Source organism: Amblyraja radiata, chromosome 13 (assembly GCF_010909765.2).
Source record: "Amblyraja radiata isolate CabotCenter1 chromosome 13, sAmbRad1.1.pri, whole genome shotgun sequence".
Classification (NCBI taxonomy): domain Eukaryota; kingdom Metazoa; phylum Chordata; class Chondrichthyes; order Rajiformes; family Rajidae; genus Amblyraja; species Amblyraja radiata.
In genome coordinates, this window is record NC_045968.1 from 19,393,146 (window position 1) to 19,414,741 (window position 21,596).

The window sequence follows — 21,596 nt, forward strand, 5'->3', positions numbered from 1 at the left end:
AGTTTTAAACAGGATTGTGAACTTTCCATTCTGTGTTTTTCAAAAAACTATTTAAAGTGGACAAATAAACAAAGATTTGATATGTATGCAAACTAACAATTCACAACATTTGCATTTTGAATAATGCAGAAATTATAAATATGAAATGAAACATATGACTCATGATTTTATAAACAGCGCAGTGATGTTAAGATAATATAACCCATTATTTAGACTAGCTTGTTTATTATGTTAAGCTGTGAGCCACACACTTTGGAAGGTTGTTAATGCACACATAATGGAGAGAAAACTAGAATAGTAGCAGGAAAGTGAGGTTTAATTATGTTGAAACCAGGGAAACTGACGTTTTTCTCCTTGGAACCTGACGTGAGGAGAATGGGTGAGGAAGTGTTTCAGCAAGAATCTCTGGATCATGAAATGCACCTTGAGAACAATTTGGGTGAATCGTTAGAATTTTATATTCTGTTGACCAAGTTATTTAAAGACATTCCTGGCAATTGAAAATCTTTGACTTGGATTTCATTTCCCACAACATCTGGAAACATGTATGGTTATCCTCGGAAAGTGATCTAAAATCTCTGTTGCAACTGGCTTGCAGTTGTGACTTGCCAATGATATTACATTTCTGGAAGTACTCTTTCTAGAATTACTTGTTTAAATGTTAACAATAAAGTTGAGGGAATGCCATGATTGGACCTTGAGCCACACAATAAGAAGACTGTTGGCAACTTAGGCAAAGGTGGGAGATTTGGTCTGGTGTGTATAATAATTACAAGAAAATACTGCATGTGGAGTATGATTTCTGTTTAATGATTGTCATTTCTAATGTGCATTTTAGATATTTCAATATATTGCCTACTATACATGGCAGTGAATTATTTCATATTTACTATTTATGATTTAAATCTTCAGTGTGCATGAGCAGAATATTTTACATCTATATTAAAATATTTCATAAAGTTTATTTAAGAGAATAAATGACTCTGTCTACCTTCGATTTTCCAGCATCTGCAGTTCCCTCTTAAACACTTTGTCTACTCCACTGCGAAATCTCCTCAAGGTATGCATACTTTGAAGAAGTTCTCCTCCTCCCTCCGAAGTTTTACAACCTCCTCACTGACTGCTCCCCCCTCTGTGCCCTGCCTCCCCCACCCTATGTCAGTCTGAAGGATTTCGGCCCGAAACGTTGCCTATTTCCTTCGCTCCATAGATGCTGCTACACCCGCTGAGTTTCTCCAGCACTTTTGTCTACAAATGAAACTCTAGCACTGGTTTAATATAAATTAAGAATCCGAGTCTGCCACGTGATTCCTTAAACCTGTTGTGCTGCCATTTAAGATCATGTCCCATCTGATTGTAACATCAGCTTTGCTCTGCATTCCCATTTACTCAAGCTAAACTTTCATTCCCTGGATAAAGAGAGATTCTTAATTAAATCTGGTGCCAACCAGACAAGATCTACTTATGCCTAATCTTTCCTATAAAGTAGCCATTCTTCTATCTATGCCAATGTTATCTCTAACATCGTGAGCTTTTATTTTCCATAACAACATATGATGTGGCATCTTGTCAAATACCTTCAGGCAATCTTGGTATGTCCACTCGGCCGTTTTTCCACAACATAATGCAAAAGATTGGAATTGGTCAGAAAATATTTCCCTTTCACAAAATCATGCTGACTTTGCCTGATTGCCTTGCGAAAATGTTTGTAGTATACCTCTTAACACTTTCTCTTTGACACGTTTGGTAAACAAGTTTGAATCTGATCCTTGTCTTGTTAACTTTGCCAGAAATTGCATTAATTCATCTTGAACTTTGTCTTACATTTGCAATTGTAAACCTATTGTGCTATATTTATAGATACTGAGAGAAAACAGACCCTGCGGATATGCTTGAAATGCCACAGTGCTTCAGCTGAGAAGAGGGGGGGATACTGTTCTGTCCTAATTGCTATCTACAGTCTTCTGGTTTGATGGTAAGATTGACTTTATCTACAGCTGAATGCAAATACTTGTGTGATTAAACTGGAAAATTTGGGGGGGAAAATGCATTCAATTCAATGAGAAACTCGTAACCTCTTTAAAATTCTTTATTTAATTTCAAAATCTCAAAAAAGTCTGCACTGTAAAGCCATGCTAACACAAGCAACCAGCAATATTTCACACCATTTTCAGCAACCAAAAAGCATATAACACAGCTTTTATTTTGAATCATTTCCATAGTTTTTAAACCATTAACAGTTACAACTTTTTTGAAAAAGTTGTACTGTTTGAGTTGTTTTACAGTAGCTCACATTTTCAGAGATGGCGCCATTGAGTTTGCATAGAGCAAGAATGATTGTGAAAAAGAAATGGCAACTTTTCATCAAATCAGTTATTTTGTACAGATTGTGTTGCATCTGAATAATACACATGTTTCGACCATTTAAAAAAACAAAACAAAGACTCTACTGCTATAAATAATAACATTGGAAAGTATTGCATGAAGATGCTGGAGCTTCTCATGTTTAATGTATAAATCTGTCCAGTTCATCAAGAATAATTGAATTTTTATTTCAATCACAAACTCTGAAGTTACTTTCCTTTGCATTTTATATATATATATATATATGTATATATATATATATATATATAACCCTATATGGTAGTTTATGAATTTACAAAGAATCTAATGCTGAGGTTTCTATATTTGCAAACCACACTGAATGAACAAACAAATTTCACACGTTTTGTAGTGAGTTTTTTTTTATATTACATTACTTACAGTGATAATGAAATTCTACATGTGTGTACATTAATTGTCTAGAACAGTAAAGGCTATAAATAAGGCACATATTCAAAACAAAATCTTAAAAAAAGTAAATGGCAGTTGCAGAAATGTACTGTGTTGGTACATTATATCAAGCTTCACAAACAGGAAGAACAAATGTAAGTGTTCAAATTAGTTTTCACCATTGCTCAGATGATGCAATGTGTTGGAAGGGTAGAAATGGCCGACATGCGTCCAAGGACCTGTGAACCCACCATGTTGACTAATTTTCTTTGTCTGATATCTTTACTGCTTTCTTCAGAAATAGACTTCCATTGTAAGTGTGGTATTGAATGTTACAATTGAGATTTAGTCTGGTCTGGTATAAATTAGTGGGACCATTGTAGAACCAAGGGTTGTCTGGAAAATGGGTGAAAATGCTTTATCTTAAAATATTATGAATTATGATGATTCTCATGTTTCGCTATGTAGCTTTCCTCTAAGTAAAAGTCCCATATGATTTGATCATCCTGGTTGTAGTCTGATAAAAGAATGAAGCCTATGGAACTAAGTTTAAATTGTCTGCAGTTCTAAACAACATTTCTGAGAATTTTCATAAGCCCCCACAAAAAACATGTGACAAATTAACAATTTCAAGCATGCAGTCTTATTCTAGCTACTCCGAACAACCCCATGGCACTAACTGTGATAATATATTCAAAACTTCAAGATGTAACTGATTTCTAAATTATAATCCACGCCACAATTCAAACAATGCCATGTCAAAGTTCTACATGGTTGGTACTCAAAAGGAACATAAACCTTCCTTTGTTATTCACCTTTAGCTTTACTGGCCAAATACCACAATTGCTGCTTCTGGCTCTTGCAAACAGCGGAGGTTTAACACAATGCCCAGAGCAAAGGTTTCAAAACAAACAAGTCACAGTGATGCAGATTTCAGAGGGTAAGGATTCAGAAGAAACCATTTTTGTAAAGGACACATGATATATCAGAAATAAAATACGTGTTTAATTGTGTTGATGTTTATGCTATAACCAATCCCATTCAGGATCTTGAACCAAACATAATCTACAAACAGACTATTAGGCCAATTGGCACACAGTATGCTCAATATGTATGTCTGTGGTCTTATTTGCATAGGCTGATAGCTGAGAATTTAAAAAAAAAGCAAAATTCAATTTTGTTAATTTTGAGTGCACAAAACATCTTATTTTCTTTATATTAAATCGTAGAAACACATCAGCACATCCCATCTGTGATCTGCCTTTCAACCACTGATGAAAATTTAAGAAAACGATTAACATATTATTTTCTGATCATTTAACAAGTGCATGATCTTGTAATAGTTGAGGTTTTCACTGCTTGCAAGTCATATCAAACAGACAAGTCTTTATATTGGTGGCACTGGCAGGAAAGGTGAATCAAAATGGCACCCTATTAGGACTAATCTGACTCATTCACATTTCAGACAAGGGGTTCAAATAATTGTTTCCATAGTCTACATAAAATAAAACAAATCGTTCCCCATGTCCAGTAATTCATCTTATTTTACAACTTTAGGCATCTATCATTCTCGTCCTGAGGATTTTTGAAAACTTAAAGCAAATAAAATATCAAAGAATTCTTATTGTCATGAAAGGCAATGAAATTATGGTGAGTAATCGATTCCCTGCGAGAAGCGATTTAAGGTTAGCAAAATTGTAAATCGCTTAAGATTTTACCAGCAGCACATGGAGAAAGTATTATTTCTTTACCAAGGTAGTTTGACTTGATAAAACCAAGCCAATGGAGTACCACAGCAATAATTTTGTGTTCATGTCACATATATAAATTAGGTTGACAATATAATATTAATCATTTTTATAAACTGAGTTTTGGGATCCTGAACAAAAGACCCCTCTGCACTAGAGAATGTTTTACTCTATGTCCAAGTACACCGTGGTTGTTTCTGACGTCCTAACAATGTGCCTTCAGCACCAACCGTTAATTGGAAACACTATTACGACCAGTATTGCCATTTCATTTAGACTTTGTGCTGTATTTACTAACCCATTGGAAACTTCCCAAAATAATTTAACTTCATACCACCTTTTGATATTTCTGAGAGTTTTTTATTCCATCACTTTGAGTTCCATTCTCCTCCTCAATAAACCTGCTGTTATAAATGCCATTGTTTGAATCTACAATCTACAATCTTATCTGTATGTCATGGAATGGTTACTGGCTTCTCTATTGTCACCTGCTCCTGTTCAAAATTGATCATTTAACAAATAAACAAATCTATAATGTTCACACTATTGCAAAAGATACAGAACCCCCTACATTTATTTTAAAGCAGAAGTCACATTTTGTGATTTGGACAATGTATAAAGCATTACTTTGGGTGCTTCTATTCATCATCATTCTTTTATCAAATTGCTATAGCGTTGTAACTCCCATGAATTCATAATTATTTAGGTAAAAATAAAAACATCACCTGAATTATCTAGTATTAATGCTGTTGTCTGAATTCCCTGCTATTTGATTTAGTTAAAGCAATAACCTGTCTATTTGTTAAAATGATCAGTTAGAGGAAATGAAGTAATTCTCTCTCCAGCATTACATTTTGGTGCACAGTATTCTAAACAATTAATCCAGGACCAGGAAGTCAAATTCTTACACCTTTTGGCACCTCCAAATACAATTCTGGAATACACATCAAATGTTGAATTTTTAGTGCAATGTACACATTTTATGCTACACCTGTGAGAAAATTATAAAAGTTTGCTCTCAGATATTTTTATCCATATGTTGAACGTTGGTAATAAAATCTGGAGTAACAAAGAGCATGCAAAAATAAAGTGACTATCAGTCTTTCATCCACTCCTACCACTGAGCATATAAAATCTGTTATGTTTACCTCTCCTAATTAATCTCCAAAGGAAGCATCTAAAATATGCCATAATCGCTACACAAGCAATTATGTCATGAGGTGCCACCAAATGTTATGAAATCCAGAAAGTGAAACCCATTAATTGCATACTTTCCATAGTAAGATAGAAAACATCTCCAGTTCTTGGCACCTGTTTTTTGCACTGACTTATTGGGCTAAATTTGCTTGATTGGGAATTTGTTCGGCAAATGAGATAATTAAAGATTTCTTACCTGGATATATCTTTTTCTAAATGTGAGAATGGAATTTTCTAACAAAGACATTTTTGACTTTAAAACATCCAATGTGTAGATATATACACACGTAAAATCATTTGAAATATACCTTACTGAAATAAGTGGAATTGAAATATTACTGGAACATTTGTGATATTTGACTAAAATTGAATGTGTAACCTCAGTCAAATAATGCTCAATATGGAAATCATATCATGGAAATATTGTGAGTTAATAAATGCAAACAATTCCCCAAATTTTGTAATAATGTTTTGTCATCTACTTGTATTATCAGTGTTAAAATTCTACTTCCCAATTAATTTTGATCCCTTGCTAATAATTTGACACCATGAATACCAAAAGGATTATATGCTTCCCTGTTTCTTCCAATAGAACCAATCTGCCAAATCAATAATGAACTATGTTTCTTAAATACTTTCTGTGTGTACTGGATAAACATTTACATTTAATTCTTAGGTAACCACCTTTTTCCTGCATCCTAGGTTAAAACTTAACCTATCAGTTGCTGTGAGCTTGCCTTAGTAATTTCGCAATGAACTTTCAATGGGTTGAATACCTGCAATAATGGCCTGTTAGGAATTCCATCATAATCTGCTTGCCAGTTGGCTTCAGATATTACAACTGCTTCAACACTATGTTCTACATAATATATATATAGCAGACGCAGCAAACATAGCCTACTCTTTATCCAAAAGGGACCTACAAGAGACGCATGCCAGACCCTTTCATAAAATGCCTTTCTCAATTACAGAATGCTCTGCTTATGCAATGTGTATAGGCAACACAAATAAATGACCCAACTTGAAAGCTCCCATCTGAGAATAAGTTTTAGTGCATGATGTATGCTTTTCTCCACAACTGTTAAATACTTCACATAACATCACTATGGAAAAATACATAGGCAATTAACGTTAGCATCATGTAGTTGCACTGATGTTGAGTCTACTAACAGGCCAAGCAGAACAAAGTATGGAGTAAATATCACTCAATTTCCTTTGAGATACTGATGCGGTTCTAAAACTTCAGGTGGAGAGAGGAAAAAAGTAATTTTCAATAACAGTACTTTTTGATGAAAGAGGAAGTGCATTGTTTTGTTACTAATTTTTAAAATGTTGTTTTACCTACTGTTACATAATACCACATTAATCACCATATTCAATACATCAATTTTTGGAATTTACTCATGTAATAATGAGGGAGCTTTTTAAACAAAAAAGGTTAGTAATTTAGAGGGCATGATAGTAAAATGATTAAATTACTGAATTGGTCTCCAAAGACCTATATCATTGACCTGGAATCTTGAATTCAAAACTGCCTGGCACCTCACAATTTCAATAAATCTGGAATTAAAATATTAACATTAATGAGACCATTAAACAATGTGGTTGTTGTAAAACACCCTCTGATGCACTAATGTTATTTCATCAAGTGTCTACCATCTATCCGAGTCTAAACCCATTGAAAACAACTGCAGGTCAATTTGATCTTAATTAGGGATGAGTAATAAATAGGTCTTGGTAGTGAATCCTCATCCGTGGTATCTAGCTTGCAGATTTGTCACCATTTATAAAATCCATGTGTGGCTCATTGCTCGTGATGTTATGGGAAAGCTGCATCTATAAATTGTAAATATAGTCATCTTTGTTTGCTTTAGTTTAGAGCTACGGCATGGAAACAGGCTCTTTGGCCCACTGAGTCATCGCTGACCAACATTCACTCGTACACTAGTTCTACGTTTTGAGGTCACAGAGAGAACGTAAAAACCCCATACAGACAGCACCCGCATTCAGGATCAAACTTATGCTGTAAGGCAAACCTGCTCAACAATTGTTTAGAAAGAAAAAAAGGTTGGTTCAATCACAGTTGGGACATGCATGGTTGAATGGCAGGTAAACTGCTGCATAACTTGATGTTTAAAATAAAATTATAAACAATAGCTGAAATCTATCAAAAGTATTCAACTTTTTCTTTTTACAGATTTTTACGGACCTGCCATTTACCCACTGCATTTTCAGTTCTCCTTTTATTGACAATATCAAAAGCCAGGCAAAGCAACCCAGAAATATTACATGCAAAATAAAGGCTGTAGGATGTTGCAGAGAACAAGATGTGTGTACAAAAATATATTAGATAAAAATCACTCGTTTTAACAGGCTTTCTAGTTGTCAGACTATTTTTTTAAAAGGTTTTGCTGAAACTATTTGTCTAATATTTTTAAATTGCCTTTTTATATGCTTCCCTCCATACTGTTAAAATACCATTCAAAAACAGAGAACAAAGTCCTGTAGTTGCAGGATATCTGAAATAAAACATAAAAGGCTGTAAATACTGAACAGGTCAGGCAGCATGTGATGAAATGAACAGATTGCCTTTCATGAAAACCAAAATATCATCAACCTGGAACTCTAACTCTTGTGTCTCTCTCCATACGTTGTATTATGTTCTAGATATTTCCATCGTCTCCTGTTCTTTTTGCAAAATATTTTTCTCTATTGAACACTGCGATGTCAAGTTCCTTCTTTGTAATTTATTGAAACAAGTAGTTGGCCCATGCTGGAGGAAATCATGGGCTACAAATAAAGTTTGACCTCCACTGTGCAGAGTCAAGAAATTTTGAAATGGCAATTGAATTGTGTTCACTTTTGAAATAAACTAACCTCCACAACAGAGGCAACTGGAGTACATTAAAATTGCAAAATCAGACAGCTTGGTATTGGGCCAATGGAAAGCGTGGGGAGAAATAATCATACTGGTAAAATTGACTCGACATTATGCAACATTTCTAACTAAGGCTGCAAAGCAGCTTTAGTTTACAATATCAAAACAAAATAAAAATAAAAGTAAATTACATTTAATGACAAAGTAAATGCTTCTGCATTATATATTTTGTAGTAGTTACATAACTTGATTCAATTTACAGACTCTTCACTGTGTTAACAGTTTCTTATTAGGAACACAGAATCTGCTTTCTTTACAATTCTTCTATTAATATTCAGAAATAGAAAGTACCATGTTGTTTTCATATGGGTCCTAAATTAAATTTCTACTTGTGGCCACAATTCTTTTGAGATTTTGACTTCTGTAGGACTGAAATTTACTATCCTATTTTCATTGGAGTAGAATTTCAAATAATTATTTTACGATCAATTTTTTGACACTGTTCACTGAGATTTGAGGTTGGTTGCTTATATAAAGTACTTGTAAATTTATCCTGCAATTTGCACCCTCAGCATGAAGTTTTGTGTTTGGCCTTGAGCTGTTATGTGGTTGGAAGAAAGGGACTACTTGGACATTGAATGTTTAATCCACATTCAAAACTACATCAATCGCCTATTGAATGAAATACTGGACCATTGCATTAGCATGAATTGAGCACAAAATTGTAGATTCCAAAAAAGCAGATGGATGTTAGATGGAAGTCAGAACAAGAGCCCAAGATTTAGGCTCAAATGATCACTTAAAAAACGTGAGCAGAACTGACTGAAAGCCTTATAGTTGCTGTGTGGTGGTGATCGTGACTGTGTGGCCTTTTCATGAAAGCCGATTTCCAATTTATAGAGGCTCCGATAAACTTGCAAATACAATGCATGCAAGGAAATTGGAAAGCAGGGAGTTTCCTTTAATCAGTTTTCTTATATCTCTGGCTGGTTTGATTTTGTGGGTAATACTGTGCATTTCATCAGACATTCATACAGTGAAAGTACCTGGGGTGTTTTTCTACAATTGAAACATTATATAAAGGCAGGTTTGCAGTGGTGTTTCTGACTTGTGCAGATAATCAGCCTATTCAGCTATTGCTGTCAATTGACAATGAGAGCAAAACAAAATCAGTGCTTGAGACTGCTAATAGGAAGAAAGGAACTTTATGAAGCCTTGATAAGGCACAGATTAAAGGGTGGTTTGCACTGCAAAGAAGTCAACCCTGAAAGGTGAACAAGAGGGTGAAAAAATGGAAAGAACAAGCAAAACTAAACGGCGTCAAACGCAGCAATGGCAGCTAATAAAAATCCACAAACATAACACTGCATTTTAAGACATATTGCACAAACAGACAATATTTTAAAATTTTGAATAAAGTCCATTGCACACAGTAAGCATGTACTTCGTTCTGATATAAAATCTAGCATATTCTCTTCAACAAAAAAGCCGACAAAAAAAAGTATTGACAATTTCTTTACACGACACACCTGACTGGGTGGCAGTCAGTCTTCAAGGTTAATGTGCACTGGTCACCCTGACTGTCCAGCAGCTGAGCTAGCTTTACATTTATGTTGGCAGGTCGGAAATGACAAGCTTGTCTATCTTGCTGTTGAGTTCTGGGGCAGTAGATAGTTCATCTGATTCATAGTCTTCTTCAAATGAGCTGTGGGGAAAAAACAAATGATTGTACGATAATGCAACCACAGGATACGTTTATGTGTACTATGGTTGTAAAAGTAGATAATAACCGATTTCTAATCCGAGCTGCCAACTGGCGGAAACTTGTGGTTAGGCACTTACAATTACAACCACAGAGTGATAGCAAGGATGAGGGGGAGTTAATTTCCTCAACTATTTTAACCTGCTCTTTTCAGCGAAGGATTATTTCACCAGACATAAGTTAGAGTAAAGGAATAGGTGACTTTTCGTGTTGAGACCCTTCTGGACCTATTCCTTTTCTCCAGAGATGCTGCCAAAGGACCTATTCCTTTTCTCCAGAGATGCTGCCTGACCCGCTGAGCTACTCCAGCTTTTTGTGTCTATCTTCAGTTTAAACCAGCATCTGCAGTTTCTTCCTACACGTAAGACAGTTCTTTACTAATGCATCAAGTTTTGATCCATGCTGATCACATTTTGATTCCATCAATTTTAAGCTGCTAACCTTATTGTTAAAGCTAAAACATTGTAAAATGAATTTTAAAAAGGTTACCAGAAAGTGTTGTTTTGCATTTATTCCTTGCAATCAAGAAAAGCAACCTAAGATTCATAAGGAAAGAATTAAGAAGATTTTCTCTGCTCTGCTGTGACGCATTGAAAAATTGATGAACATTATTTGAAGGGAGACAAAAATGCTGGAGAAACTCAGCGGGTGAGGCAGCATCTATGGAGCGAAGGAAATAGGCGACGTTTCGGGTCAAGACCCTTCTTCAGACTGCTAAATATTATTTGAAGACTCCTACCCTTCCTGTAACTGTTCATTGGCCGATTCCTCAGCAACTAAAATTTCATATTCTTCAGCTGCGTATTTATCCCAGTCGGAAGGTTCTGGACCATCACTGTCGACATCCTGAAAGAAACAAAATACAATCGTCAATGACCACCCAGGGGATTAATGCTGCAATTTTTTAATGTATAAGTACATAAGAACAATTAATTATGCTTTAAAGTTCAATCAACCTTATTTTGGAAACATTCAGTTAGACAAAAAAAACTATGCATAATTTAATCAGGAAGCTAATGGTTTCGTTTTAGTTTAGCTTAGAGATACAGCGCGGAAGTGGGCCCTTTGGCCCACCGGGTCCGTGCCGACCAGCGATCCTCGTACAGTAGCACTATCCTGCAACACAATAGGGACAATTTACAATTTTTACTGAAGTCAATTAACCTACAAATCTGTACGTCTGGAGTGTGGGAGGAAATTGAAGTACCCGGAGAAAACCCACCCACGGAGAGAAGGTACAAACTCTGTACAGACAGCACAGACAGTATATATTATATATATAATATACACTAGGTACTCAAGGGTAAAACTTTATACTGGGCTATAATATAAATTGAATGGACATTATTCCATTTTTTCCCCCTCTATGATCAATATCAACAAAAGTGAATAATAAGGCATGAAGTGGCATGCCTACTTGCTGCTATTGCTCAAGGCAAATTTATAGTCTACAATATTAAAGCTGAGATTGATTATGCTCCACATGTGCCTTCAATAAGGCTCTCTCTTATCCATTGCTGTCAAGTGTTGATAACCCCATAGACAATATTACAGTTATCCAAATTGCAGAACATTTTTTAGAAGAACAAAATCAGAACTGTATAAACAGAGAGAGTATATTACAGGTTCCCTGGTATCTCACTTTGAGCTAGATTGCATAGCCTATAGAGACTGCCTATGAAGGCTCATAGATTGATAGACATTGTTGCCTCCCTCTCTGTTTTGGTTGCGCACGGTCAAAGGGCAGCTATAACTATTGCTCTTTTTATCATGGAGCAATCTCCAGGCTTGGACGAGCTGTGCAGCCAAACAAAGCGAGGGGAGGGCACTAGCTTCCATCAATTCCCACACCAAGTGGTAAAAAAGGCTGCGGGATCCAGGAATCTGATCACTTGAAATGACCAGGGTGCACCTCTAAGGCCATATCCCAATGCAGAGCAGTGGCACCACTTGACCAGCCTGCCCAACATCACTCGCAGGCAACCTCTCCACGTCAAGCCGTGGGCTATTCTTATCTGCAGGTGCATCAACTAGGGGTTGAAGCAGGTTTCCAGCATGGTTCATGCAGACACTTTCTTTTAAAAATTACAGGTAAGTTCTTACCTGTGCATGTTTGGACTGGAGGACCAAGAGTACAACAACCAATTAGGGCTCTGCAAGATACGCTATATGATAAGGTAGTTATACTTAATCGTGATTAAAATCCCAATATTCTCAGTATACTTCTCTACTCACTCTTTCAGTTTTCTCTTACTTTCTCGTTCACTGATCAGTGTATGATTCCGAGGCATAAATTGCTTGTGTCAGAAATTATTCTTTATAGATGAGTCTCGATACTGATGACCAGTAGGTTTTGAGGGAATTCTCTTGCATACCGAGCCATATTATGAATATTCTTGTATTATAAAACTTACCACCTTGCAGCATGATGCGAAATTATCACATCCTCTCAAATGAAGTAAATAGGTTCAGATCAGATATAGCTCTGTTGCTCAAAACACATCCCCTGCCTTAAGCTTGAAACAAATGCATTTTGCTTCATTGGGGACAATTCACACTGCTTGGTTGCCCCATATACAGTTACCTTTTGCACAGCAAATGGATCTCTCTGCTCATGGTCCAGATACTTTTCCAAGTTGAAGCAGGTATCATAAAAGATATGAGCCATTCGGCACCTCTTTAGATCTCGCATGGTTATTTTACCTGGATAGAAGAAGAAGAATGAAGATAAAACTGGGAAAACACTAGTAAAACTACAAGTATCTTTACATTGACAAATTACTTGCAGCCATGTCTCCATCTAAGTGCTGCATTTTCTTTACGTATCTATAAAGCTGTCAACAAACTTCCTCTTTTGAAAGCTACAGAGAGGAACCTTGCACAAATGGAAGGTGTCACCAATGGAGAAGAATTACACATATTGCATCCACACTAATTTCATAATTGGAGGAAACAACAAAATATTAAGGCATGTGTGAGCAATGACCTGGATGTTCAGATGACAATTCATAAAGCAATAGATCTACTACAGCAGGAAATTCAGCCATTCACATTTAACATGGTTTTATGAAATACTTAAGTAAAGTACCAGGTGCTAACTGTTATATGGACCAATAGTTGTGGTTGACCCAAGAGGTTGGTAGGCTGCTCTGGAAAGTTAGATCACATGGGATCCAGGGAGAGCTAGCCAAACTGGATAGAAAATTGGCTTCATGGAAGGATGCAGAGGATGATGGTGAAAGGCTATGATTACTTAAACCATGCAGGAATGTTGTCACATCAAATTTGAAAGCCAGGAGAAGCATTTGCATCATGCACTTTAAACAGAAGCAAATGGAATTATGCTCAGACAGCAAAATAAGGGCTATTGAATGTAGGTCTGCACCCATTTCAAAACAGAAGATTATAATTATTCACTGATCGAGGATGTCTGAAGAGGGGAACATATTCATCTGAGATCTTAGATAAATTACACACTGCACATACTGGCAGGAGTACAAATGACAGCTGTAGCCAAATCTTGTATTTGGGTCAGATATTGATAAAGCCACATAAATGTCACCATGCACAGTCTCCCAATAGTACAGAACAAGTGCCAATCCTACAGATAAAGAAGTGAACCACATTCATAGAATTCACATTGATTCTTTGACAGAAAGGCATCAATAATTTTCGTGTTCAAATGGATTGAAGTTAGTCATGGGGGATCAAGTATGCTAGCAGAGCATATAATTAAGAGGCTGAGATCGATCTTTGCAACCCCAAGGTATGCCTGAAGAATTGGTGTCATGTCAATTTTGTCTCATGTGTTTCAAATTCTTCATGAGGAACAAGCATATCAAGCATTCATTAATTCCCTCATAACATCCAGCTTCTAGTAGTGTAACTGAAAACTGTCTCTATTCTTTGGAAGTATCGAGGAAACAAGGCTTCCAATATTGTTAAGTCTAGTTAACTTTGTGTTCAGATATCATCCTGTGTCGCACTCAATCACAGGATGCACCCCAGCAGGGCACTTCATGCGCCACAAACGTTAAAACCACTAATAGACTTGTTATGGCGAAGGAAGTCGAGAAACTGTAGTGTACCCAACATTTTGAATGACATCAACAACACAATGGAAAAATAATTCCGGTAACCCGGGAAAGTATTAAAACCAATAAAACAAGTACATCCTGCAAGAGAAAAATGCCGTATCATAGAAATATGTCATGACAAATGTGTTCCAGAAGTGCATACAGAAGAGCTTACACATGTCAACAGCGAGATGAATCAATTTGTAATATGTTCAATGGCACAAAAAGTAAAAATGCCAGCAATAAAAACATAGTTAAGGAGATTTAAGTGTCTGAGAAAACCAGTTGATGGACACAACCTATAATCACTGTGTATATGTGAAACACTTTTCCAAAGAGGGAAAACAGTTTACTGTGTTTGCACGTAAATATGATAGGAAGTCATGTGGGTATGTAATGTGATGGCATCATGAGCTTGCCATTACCACACAGTACTGTGGTCAGGACGCATTGCAGCAGGTACCCACCGATGTCTCCCGTAGATTATTACAACAGACAGCACCAAACCCTGGCTCACAGACCATCTCCAAATACAATACAAACACATTGCTAAAACTTTGGTTTGAAAACAATCTTGCTATACCAGGATAGACACAAAGTGCTGTAGTCACTCAACAGGTCAGGCAGCATCTGGAGCCTGATCCTCTGAGTGCCTGATCCTCTGAGTTACTCCAGCACGTTGTGTCTATCTTTGGTATAAGCCAGTCTCTGTAGTTCCTTTCTATTTGCTATACCAGAAACTGTAGGGTTTCAATAATTCCCTGAAACAGTAATATAGCTTTCTATAGAGCAAGACACTTTTATGTATGAAAAACTAAAACATTCTAACCTATCCTAGAAGTTTTTATTGATAAATTTGCCTTAAAATAACATACTGAAAATTCACATTATTTAGTCACATTTGCATATCTCAAATCCAAATTATTTAATGTTTAGTATAGCTTCATTATTTTTGTCTAATTTCCATTTCCCCTACTGATTTAAGTCAATGTGTCACAAACCCGAGAGACATACATGTGATACAAGAATGCACTGTTAAGTAAGCTCAAGATGCCCTTTATACAGAGAATGATGATAATTCATAGCTACTTTCACACTAGATACTGCCTGTTTACCAAACCAGCATTCCAGGGAGTAAAAAACATTGATGTGAAATTGTATATATAATCAGTCTATAATGTTTGATTATACCCCTCCCACTCCGTATCCGACCTCTCTGTCCTAGGTCTCCTCCATGGCCAGAGCGAGCAACACCGGAAATTGGAGGAACAGCACCTCATATTCCGCTTGGGGAGTCTGCATCCTGGGGGCATGAACATTGAATTCTCCCAATTTTGTTAGTCCTTGCTGTCTCCTCCCCTTCCTCAGCTCTCCTGCTGTCTCCTCCCATCCCCCAGCCTTCGGGCTCCTCCTCCTTTTTCCTTTCTTCTCCCCGCCCCCCCACCCCCATCAGTCTGAAGAAGGATTTTGGTCCGAAACTTTGCCTATTTCCTTCGCTCCATAGATGCTGCTGCACCTGCTGATTTTCTCCAGCTTTTTTGTGAACCTTCGATTTTCCAGTATCTGCAGTTCCTTCTTAAACAAATATAATGTTTGATTATTCATTTTCTGAAAATAATGTTGTTCTCTGCTAAAAGATAAAAATTGTAGAAACATCTGGGTGATATATTTGTACAGTTATTTACCTTCACATTCTGGCTTCACAAGATCCAGCATCTGACAGAGGAGATCATGGAATGGCAATGGCTCAATGCCCATTCCCTCCATCCGTTCACATTGCTCTTCATAGAAGTATTCTAGCTCATACATGGACAGCACCCCGTCCCCATCAATGTCCATGGCCCGAAACCAGTATTCCATGCTAAAAGACAATGAAAACAACTTAATACGTATTACTCCTTACTCCTCGGATTGTTTTATCTAGAGCATTGGAGGCTGAGGGGTGACCTGAGAAGTAAATAAAATACTGAGAGGCATAGGCAGGAATCTTTTTGTCAGGATCAACATGTCACACACTAGAGGACGTAGATTTATGGTGATAGGAGGGAAAGTTTAAAGTTCTACCTACAGGTAACCACAACATGTTACAATGAGCGGGTCCTGGAAAACAGTCCATATCACAAATGTCCATAACATGAAGCTTCATCATCTGTGCAGGTGCCAAGAAATACAAGTTAAAAAAATTAATTGGTATTTATTTTTTAACTTTAGACTAGAGATACAGCATGGAAACAGTCCCTTCGGCCCACTGGGTCAGCGCCGACAGGTGATCACCCCTTACACTAGCACAATCCTACACACTAGGATTACACACATCCTACACACTAACTTACAAACCTGTTAAGTCTTTGGAATGTGGGAGGAAACCGGAGCACCTGGAGAAAACCCACGCAGCCACAGGGAGAACGTACACTGTGCCACCCAGAAATTTCAGAAGAGCACATTTTAATTCCGTATCCCAGGTGGTTGGTATTAGTGATTTGTGAATTCAACAAGGGTGAATTTCCATTACCCGAACTGTTGTAAGGAGGGGTCATCTGTTCTTTACCTCATATTCTGAGACTATGATCCAAGATTCTAGACTATCCAGCTAAGAAAACATCCGCAGAGTACCATGCCTGTCCAGTCCTTTCAAATGTTTTTCACATGCCTATGAGACTGCCTCACATTCTTCTAAACTTTTCTGAATCCAGGCCTTGTTAACCCAACTGCTTCTCGTAAAACCATTCCACCATTCAGCCTGGTGGTTCTTCATTACACTATCTCTATGATTATTTCCATTCTCAGGTAAGGAAACCAAAACCATACACAATACTGCAAACATCACCAAGGTCCTATATAAAATCCTTGCCCCTGTACTCAAGATCTTTTGCAATGAGGGTCAACATCCATCTGTCTTTTTATCTGCCTGCTTTGCCTTCAACTTAATTTTTAGCAATTGGGGTATAAAACATCCTTTGACTGAATATTTCCCAACCTGTCACCATCTAAATAATGCTCTTACTATCTGTTTCTTACCAAAGTGGGTTGTTTCTCATTTATCCACGTCATATTGCATCTGGCATGTATTTGTCCACTATTTTAACTCGTCAAAATTGCCTTGATGTCTCTTCCAGATGATGCTGCAGAAACAGGTCTATTCACTGCCACCTTCTTAAAGTTAAATAAGGATGGGCAATAAATGTTGAACTTGACAATGTCCATATTGTAGGAATGAATAATAAACACAGAAATGTACAGATACCAAGAGTTGGAAATGTTCATTCACAACCTTGTTATAAAAACTACCTTGTGGAATTCTTCTTATCTTCTTCTGAAAGGAGAAACCATACAAAATCAGCATAGCTCATTCGTCCATCCCGCTGCACACAGTTTCCCCTGAAAACCAAAGACAGAGGTGTTGTATTTACCAATTCAAAACTAAATCTTCCTAAACCCTAAATCTCTTTTCAAAAAGACAAATGCAAAATGTTCTTTAAAAAAAATAGTAAAATCTCCAACCCACACCCATAACCGAGGGCAGATAAAGCTCATTGCTACTTTTATTGGCGAGCTCACTTGCAATCCACCTCTGGAAGACAAATATTAATTCTCTGATCCCCTTTAAACTCTTACTTCCCACCTTAAACTTATTGCTTTGAGTCTTTGACATGAGGCAAAGTATCTTACCATCTACTCTATCTATATCAGAGTCCCTCTCTGCTTCCTCCATTCCAGTCACATATCTTTATCAATCAACTGCTCAAAAAAAACAATGCAATTCCAAAATGACATCCCCAGTTTTGAATTAGCTCAATGTAAAAAAAAAAAATAATTATGCAAAATTGAAGATGTTATACTCACCTTGTAACTGCACCGGAGAATATTCGTTCAATAATTCTATTAGAGATAGCTGTGGAGAAAAAGAAAAATAGCAATAATTCTTGGGTTGAAAATGATGCTGCAGGTAGCAATGGGGTTAATATTGAGACTTTGAACAAGGAGGGAGCTGCTGCTGAAGCAACTTCTGATCATCACAGCCGCTGCTAAAGCAGGAAACCCTGTCGTGGTCAATGCTGGAACTCTGGAGGAGAAAACAACCTGAATTCCTTTTATACGTCTTGTCTTTATGCAAGTAAAAAGGACACTGGTGAATGCTCTTTCCTCGTTTTAATGCATTTAAAATTTAACAAGTAGCATTTAATCAAGGAATCACTGATAAAGACTGGATCTAATTAATTTTGACGGCAAGAGCTGTCTCAAATAAATCCTCACAATTAATCTTTCTAGCAGAGCATTAAGGCTGACATATTGGACTCACTTCTTGACTTTAATCAAAGCATTCTACCAAGGCTTTCTGCAAACATTTTAAGCATTGGCCATGGATTGCAATTTTTTCCCAACTGATCCATGATACTGATATGTGATCGGTTAAGAGGTTTTATTATTTACAAAGGTTTTCTGTTTTCTGGGAATCTTTCAGAGTCAAATATAATGGCTAGAATGATTATGCAAGAGCAGTCCATCAGCAGGGATTCTGGAAAAAAACCAGAAAGACACCGTTTAATCTGTCAGGTCTAATCAGGTTTTACCTGATAGCATATAAAGCAGAAGAAATATAAAGAGAATTAAGGCCAGCACTCGCAGTATTTCCTCAGAGATTTAGCAGAGAGCTTTGATGAAAGCCAAAATGAAGTGAGTTCAAAATGTCAGCAATGATGCTGCTTCGTAAAGATTAAACTTGAGGATTCATGCGAGGCATCCTGTGCAGTCAAAATCAATGAGATTCAGAGTCGTTATCACCGATTTCTCCATGTTAAAATTACTTGTTAAAATTAGAACGCATTAAAACAGGGAAAGAATAACTAGTGAAAAACAATTTTTGCTTAAATTATTCTGTTAGCATTTTCCATGCACAATGTTCTATCTTTAATGTATTTTATGCTCCTTTATTAAAATATTTTGGATATGTGTTTGTATTTTGCCTTCCAAGAACAGTTGCCTACTAATTCATGTGCAGTCAGTTGCATTAATTGAAATTTGGGAGGAAGAGGACAATGCACAGTCAATTGATTTGACACCTATAAAGCCATTTACTGGGCTTGAATGATCAGACAATTTTTCTCTTGTAGGAGAATTCAATTCAAAGTGAGTGTGGAGGAAATGTTGTCTTAAGGGCCTGTCCAACTTGGCGATTATTTTGGTGACTGCCGGCATCATTGACTGACGTATCAGGTCACCGAAAAAGTCGCAGCGTGATGACGTATTGACGAGCGGTGTTTTTTCAAGTGTCGCAACATTTTTTTTGTCGCCACTGGATTTTGAAATGTTCAAAATCTTTCGGCGACCCCTGATACATCAGTCAATGACGCCGGCAGTCGCCAAAAAAATCGCCAAGTGGGACAGGACCTTTATTCCTTCGCTATTATTCTGTTTTACTCATTTTGGAATGTGGTGCTCAATACATAAAGTCGTTTTCTACCAATGCAACAAGCTGTAGCCTTGCTTTTCACACGCCTATTCTCATGACAGGGCAAAGATACGATACACTTTCTATCATAGGGTGAAAATGTCAAAGATTGGAGGGCATAGCCTTAAGGAGGTGCAAGTCTTTGTACATAGAGAGTGGTGGGTGGCTGGAACATACTGTCAGGGGTGGTGGTAGAAAAATAGAGGCTGTGAAGAGGCTTTTAGATGGGCACAAGGATATGCAGAGAATGGAGCGATATAAATCGAGATGAGAAGAACTTTTTTCACACAGAGAGTGGTGAATCTCTGGAACTCTCTGCCACAGAGGGTAGTCGAGGCCAGTTCATTGGCTATATTTAAGAGGGAGTTAGATGTGGCCCTTGTGGCTAAGGGGATCAGAGGGTATGGAGAGAAGGCAGGTACGGGATACTGAGTTGGATGATCAGCCATGATCATATTGAATGGCGGTGCAGGCTCGAAGGGCCGAATGGCCTACTCCTGCACCTAATTTCTATGTTTCTATGTCTATGTTTCTAAATCACATGTGGGCAAAAGTGATTAGTTTGAATTATCATCATGTTCAGCAGATATTGTGGGCTGTAGGGCCTGTTCCTGTGCTGTTCTGTTCTGTGTTCTATGATATTACCTGAGACTTACAAATAAGACAGAGCAAAGGCCATTTAGCCCATGAACCCATTTCACTCAGCCCAAGTTTGCTAATCGTGCAAGGGACCCGTGCTTAATATAACTTCACCACTAACAATAACAGTGTGATTCAAAAAATTGAATCTAAGACAATGATCCGAACCATCCTGATTTTGTTCCAACTGTCTCACAAGATTGTATTGCAGATGTGGGTGGGGCTTGCCAGGGAAGGCTGCTCCACAGGGAAGGAACCCTAAATCAAGGTTTTAGGCTTGCAAAGACCAACTCTTAGTTTCCTTGTGAGTTTGCGTTATCAGAAATGAACCTTAAAATCCCTCCCCCTCCCCCTGCCTCTCAAAAGTAAATTCCAATCATCCTTCTACACCCTCCTATTCCCCTTTCCTGACTGCAATCGCTATTAGTCTCCATCCTGCCTGCTGGATATCCATTCAAAGATAGACACAAAATGCTGGAGGAACTCAGCGGGACAGGCAGCATCTCTGGTGAGAAGGAATTGATAGTCATTCAATCCCCTTTGTTCATGGATCTGATACCAGGTTCAGACTGGGTATGAAGCCTGGACTACTTAAATAATCCACTTCACGTATAACATCTCAGTAAAAGTGAGTTAGGAGAAAATTGATGCTGATCTCTTCCGGCTCAAGCATGCCATGGGTTAAAATTGGAGTAACTATTTCTGTAACTCAAACGTAAAGCAAAAGCCCCACATGTTACAACTAATAACTGTCCAATATGCTGCTTAATATATAATAAATGCTATTGAAGAAGTTTTGATTACTCCCACACTGTCAGGAGGTGAACACAAAGTGTTTGTGCTAGTTCTGATGAGCAGTTGCAGTGTCTGTGTGTGAGTGAGAGAGAAAGAGGAGAGAGAAAGCGAGAGACAGAAAGAGCGAGGGAAAAAAAGAGAGAAAGAGAAAACGCTAATGAGAGAGGGAGAGGAGAGAGGGAAAGGGAGAGAAAGAAGAAAACTCATTGAGCAAGACTCATTATCACCAGACCCAGAAGAAAAAATGAGTTTCAAAATTGGCAATCAAATAGAGAATGCA

The 21,596-nt window shown here is 37.3% G+C and overlaps 1 protein-coding gene across 4 annotated transcripts in view; it reads right to left on the minus strand.

The window, feature by feature from the left end:
* Positions 1 to 2,074: 2,074 nt before the first annotated feature.
* Positions 2,075 to 21,596, minus strand: part of ppp2r3a (protein phosphatase 2 regulatory subunit B''alpha) — a 292,844-nt gene continuing 273,322 nt past the window's right edge. For 3 of the 4 annotated variants that reach the window (XM_033031387.1, XM_033031386.1, XM_033031388.1), the window contains 6 exons: positions 18,277 to 18,325; positions 17,722 to 17,811; positions 16,119 to 16,294; positions 12,942 to 13,060; positions 11,097 to 11,203; positions 2,075 to 10,300 (listed from right to left, as the gene is read on the minus strand). In XM_033031387.1, the coding sequence (XP_032887278.1) occupies positions 10,204 to 10,300; positions 11,097 to 11,203; positions 12,942 to 13,060; positions 16,119 to 16,294; positions 17,722 to 17,811; positions 18,277 to 18,325 (638 nt within the window). In that variant the 3' untranslated portion in view covers positions 2,075 to 10,203. The remainder of the gene's footprint in view (positions 10,301 to 11,096; positions 11,204 to 12,941; positions 13,061 to 16,118; positions 16,295 to 17,721; positions 17,812 to 18,276; positions 18,326 to 21,596) is intronic. The other variant, XM_033031391.1, reaches the window with a different exon arrangement.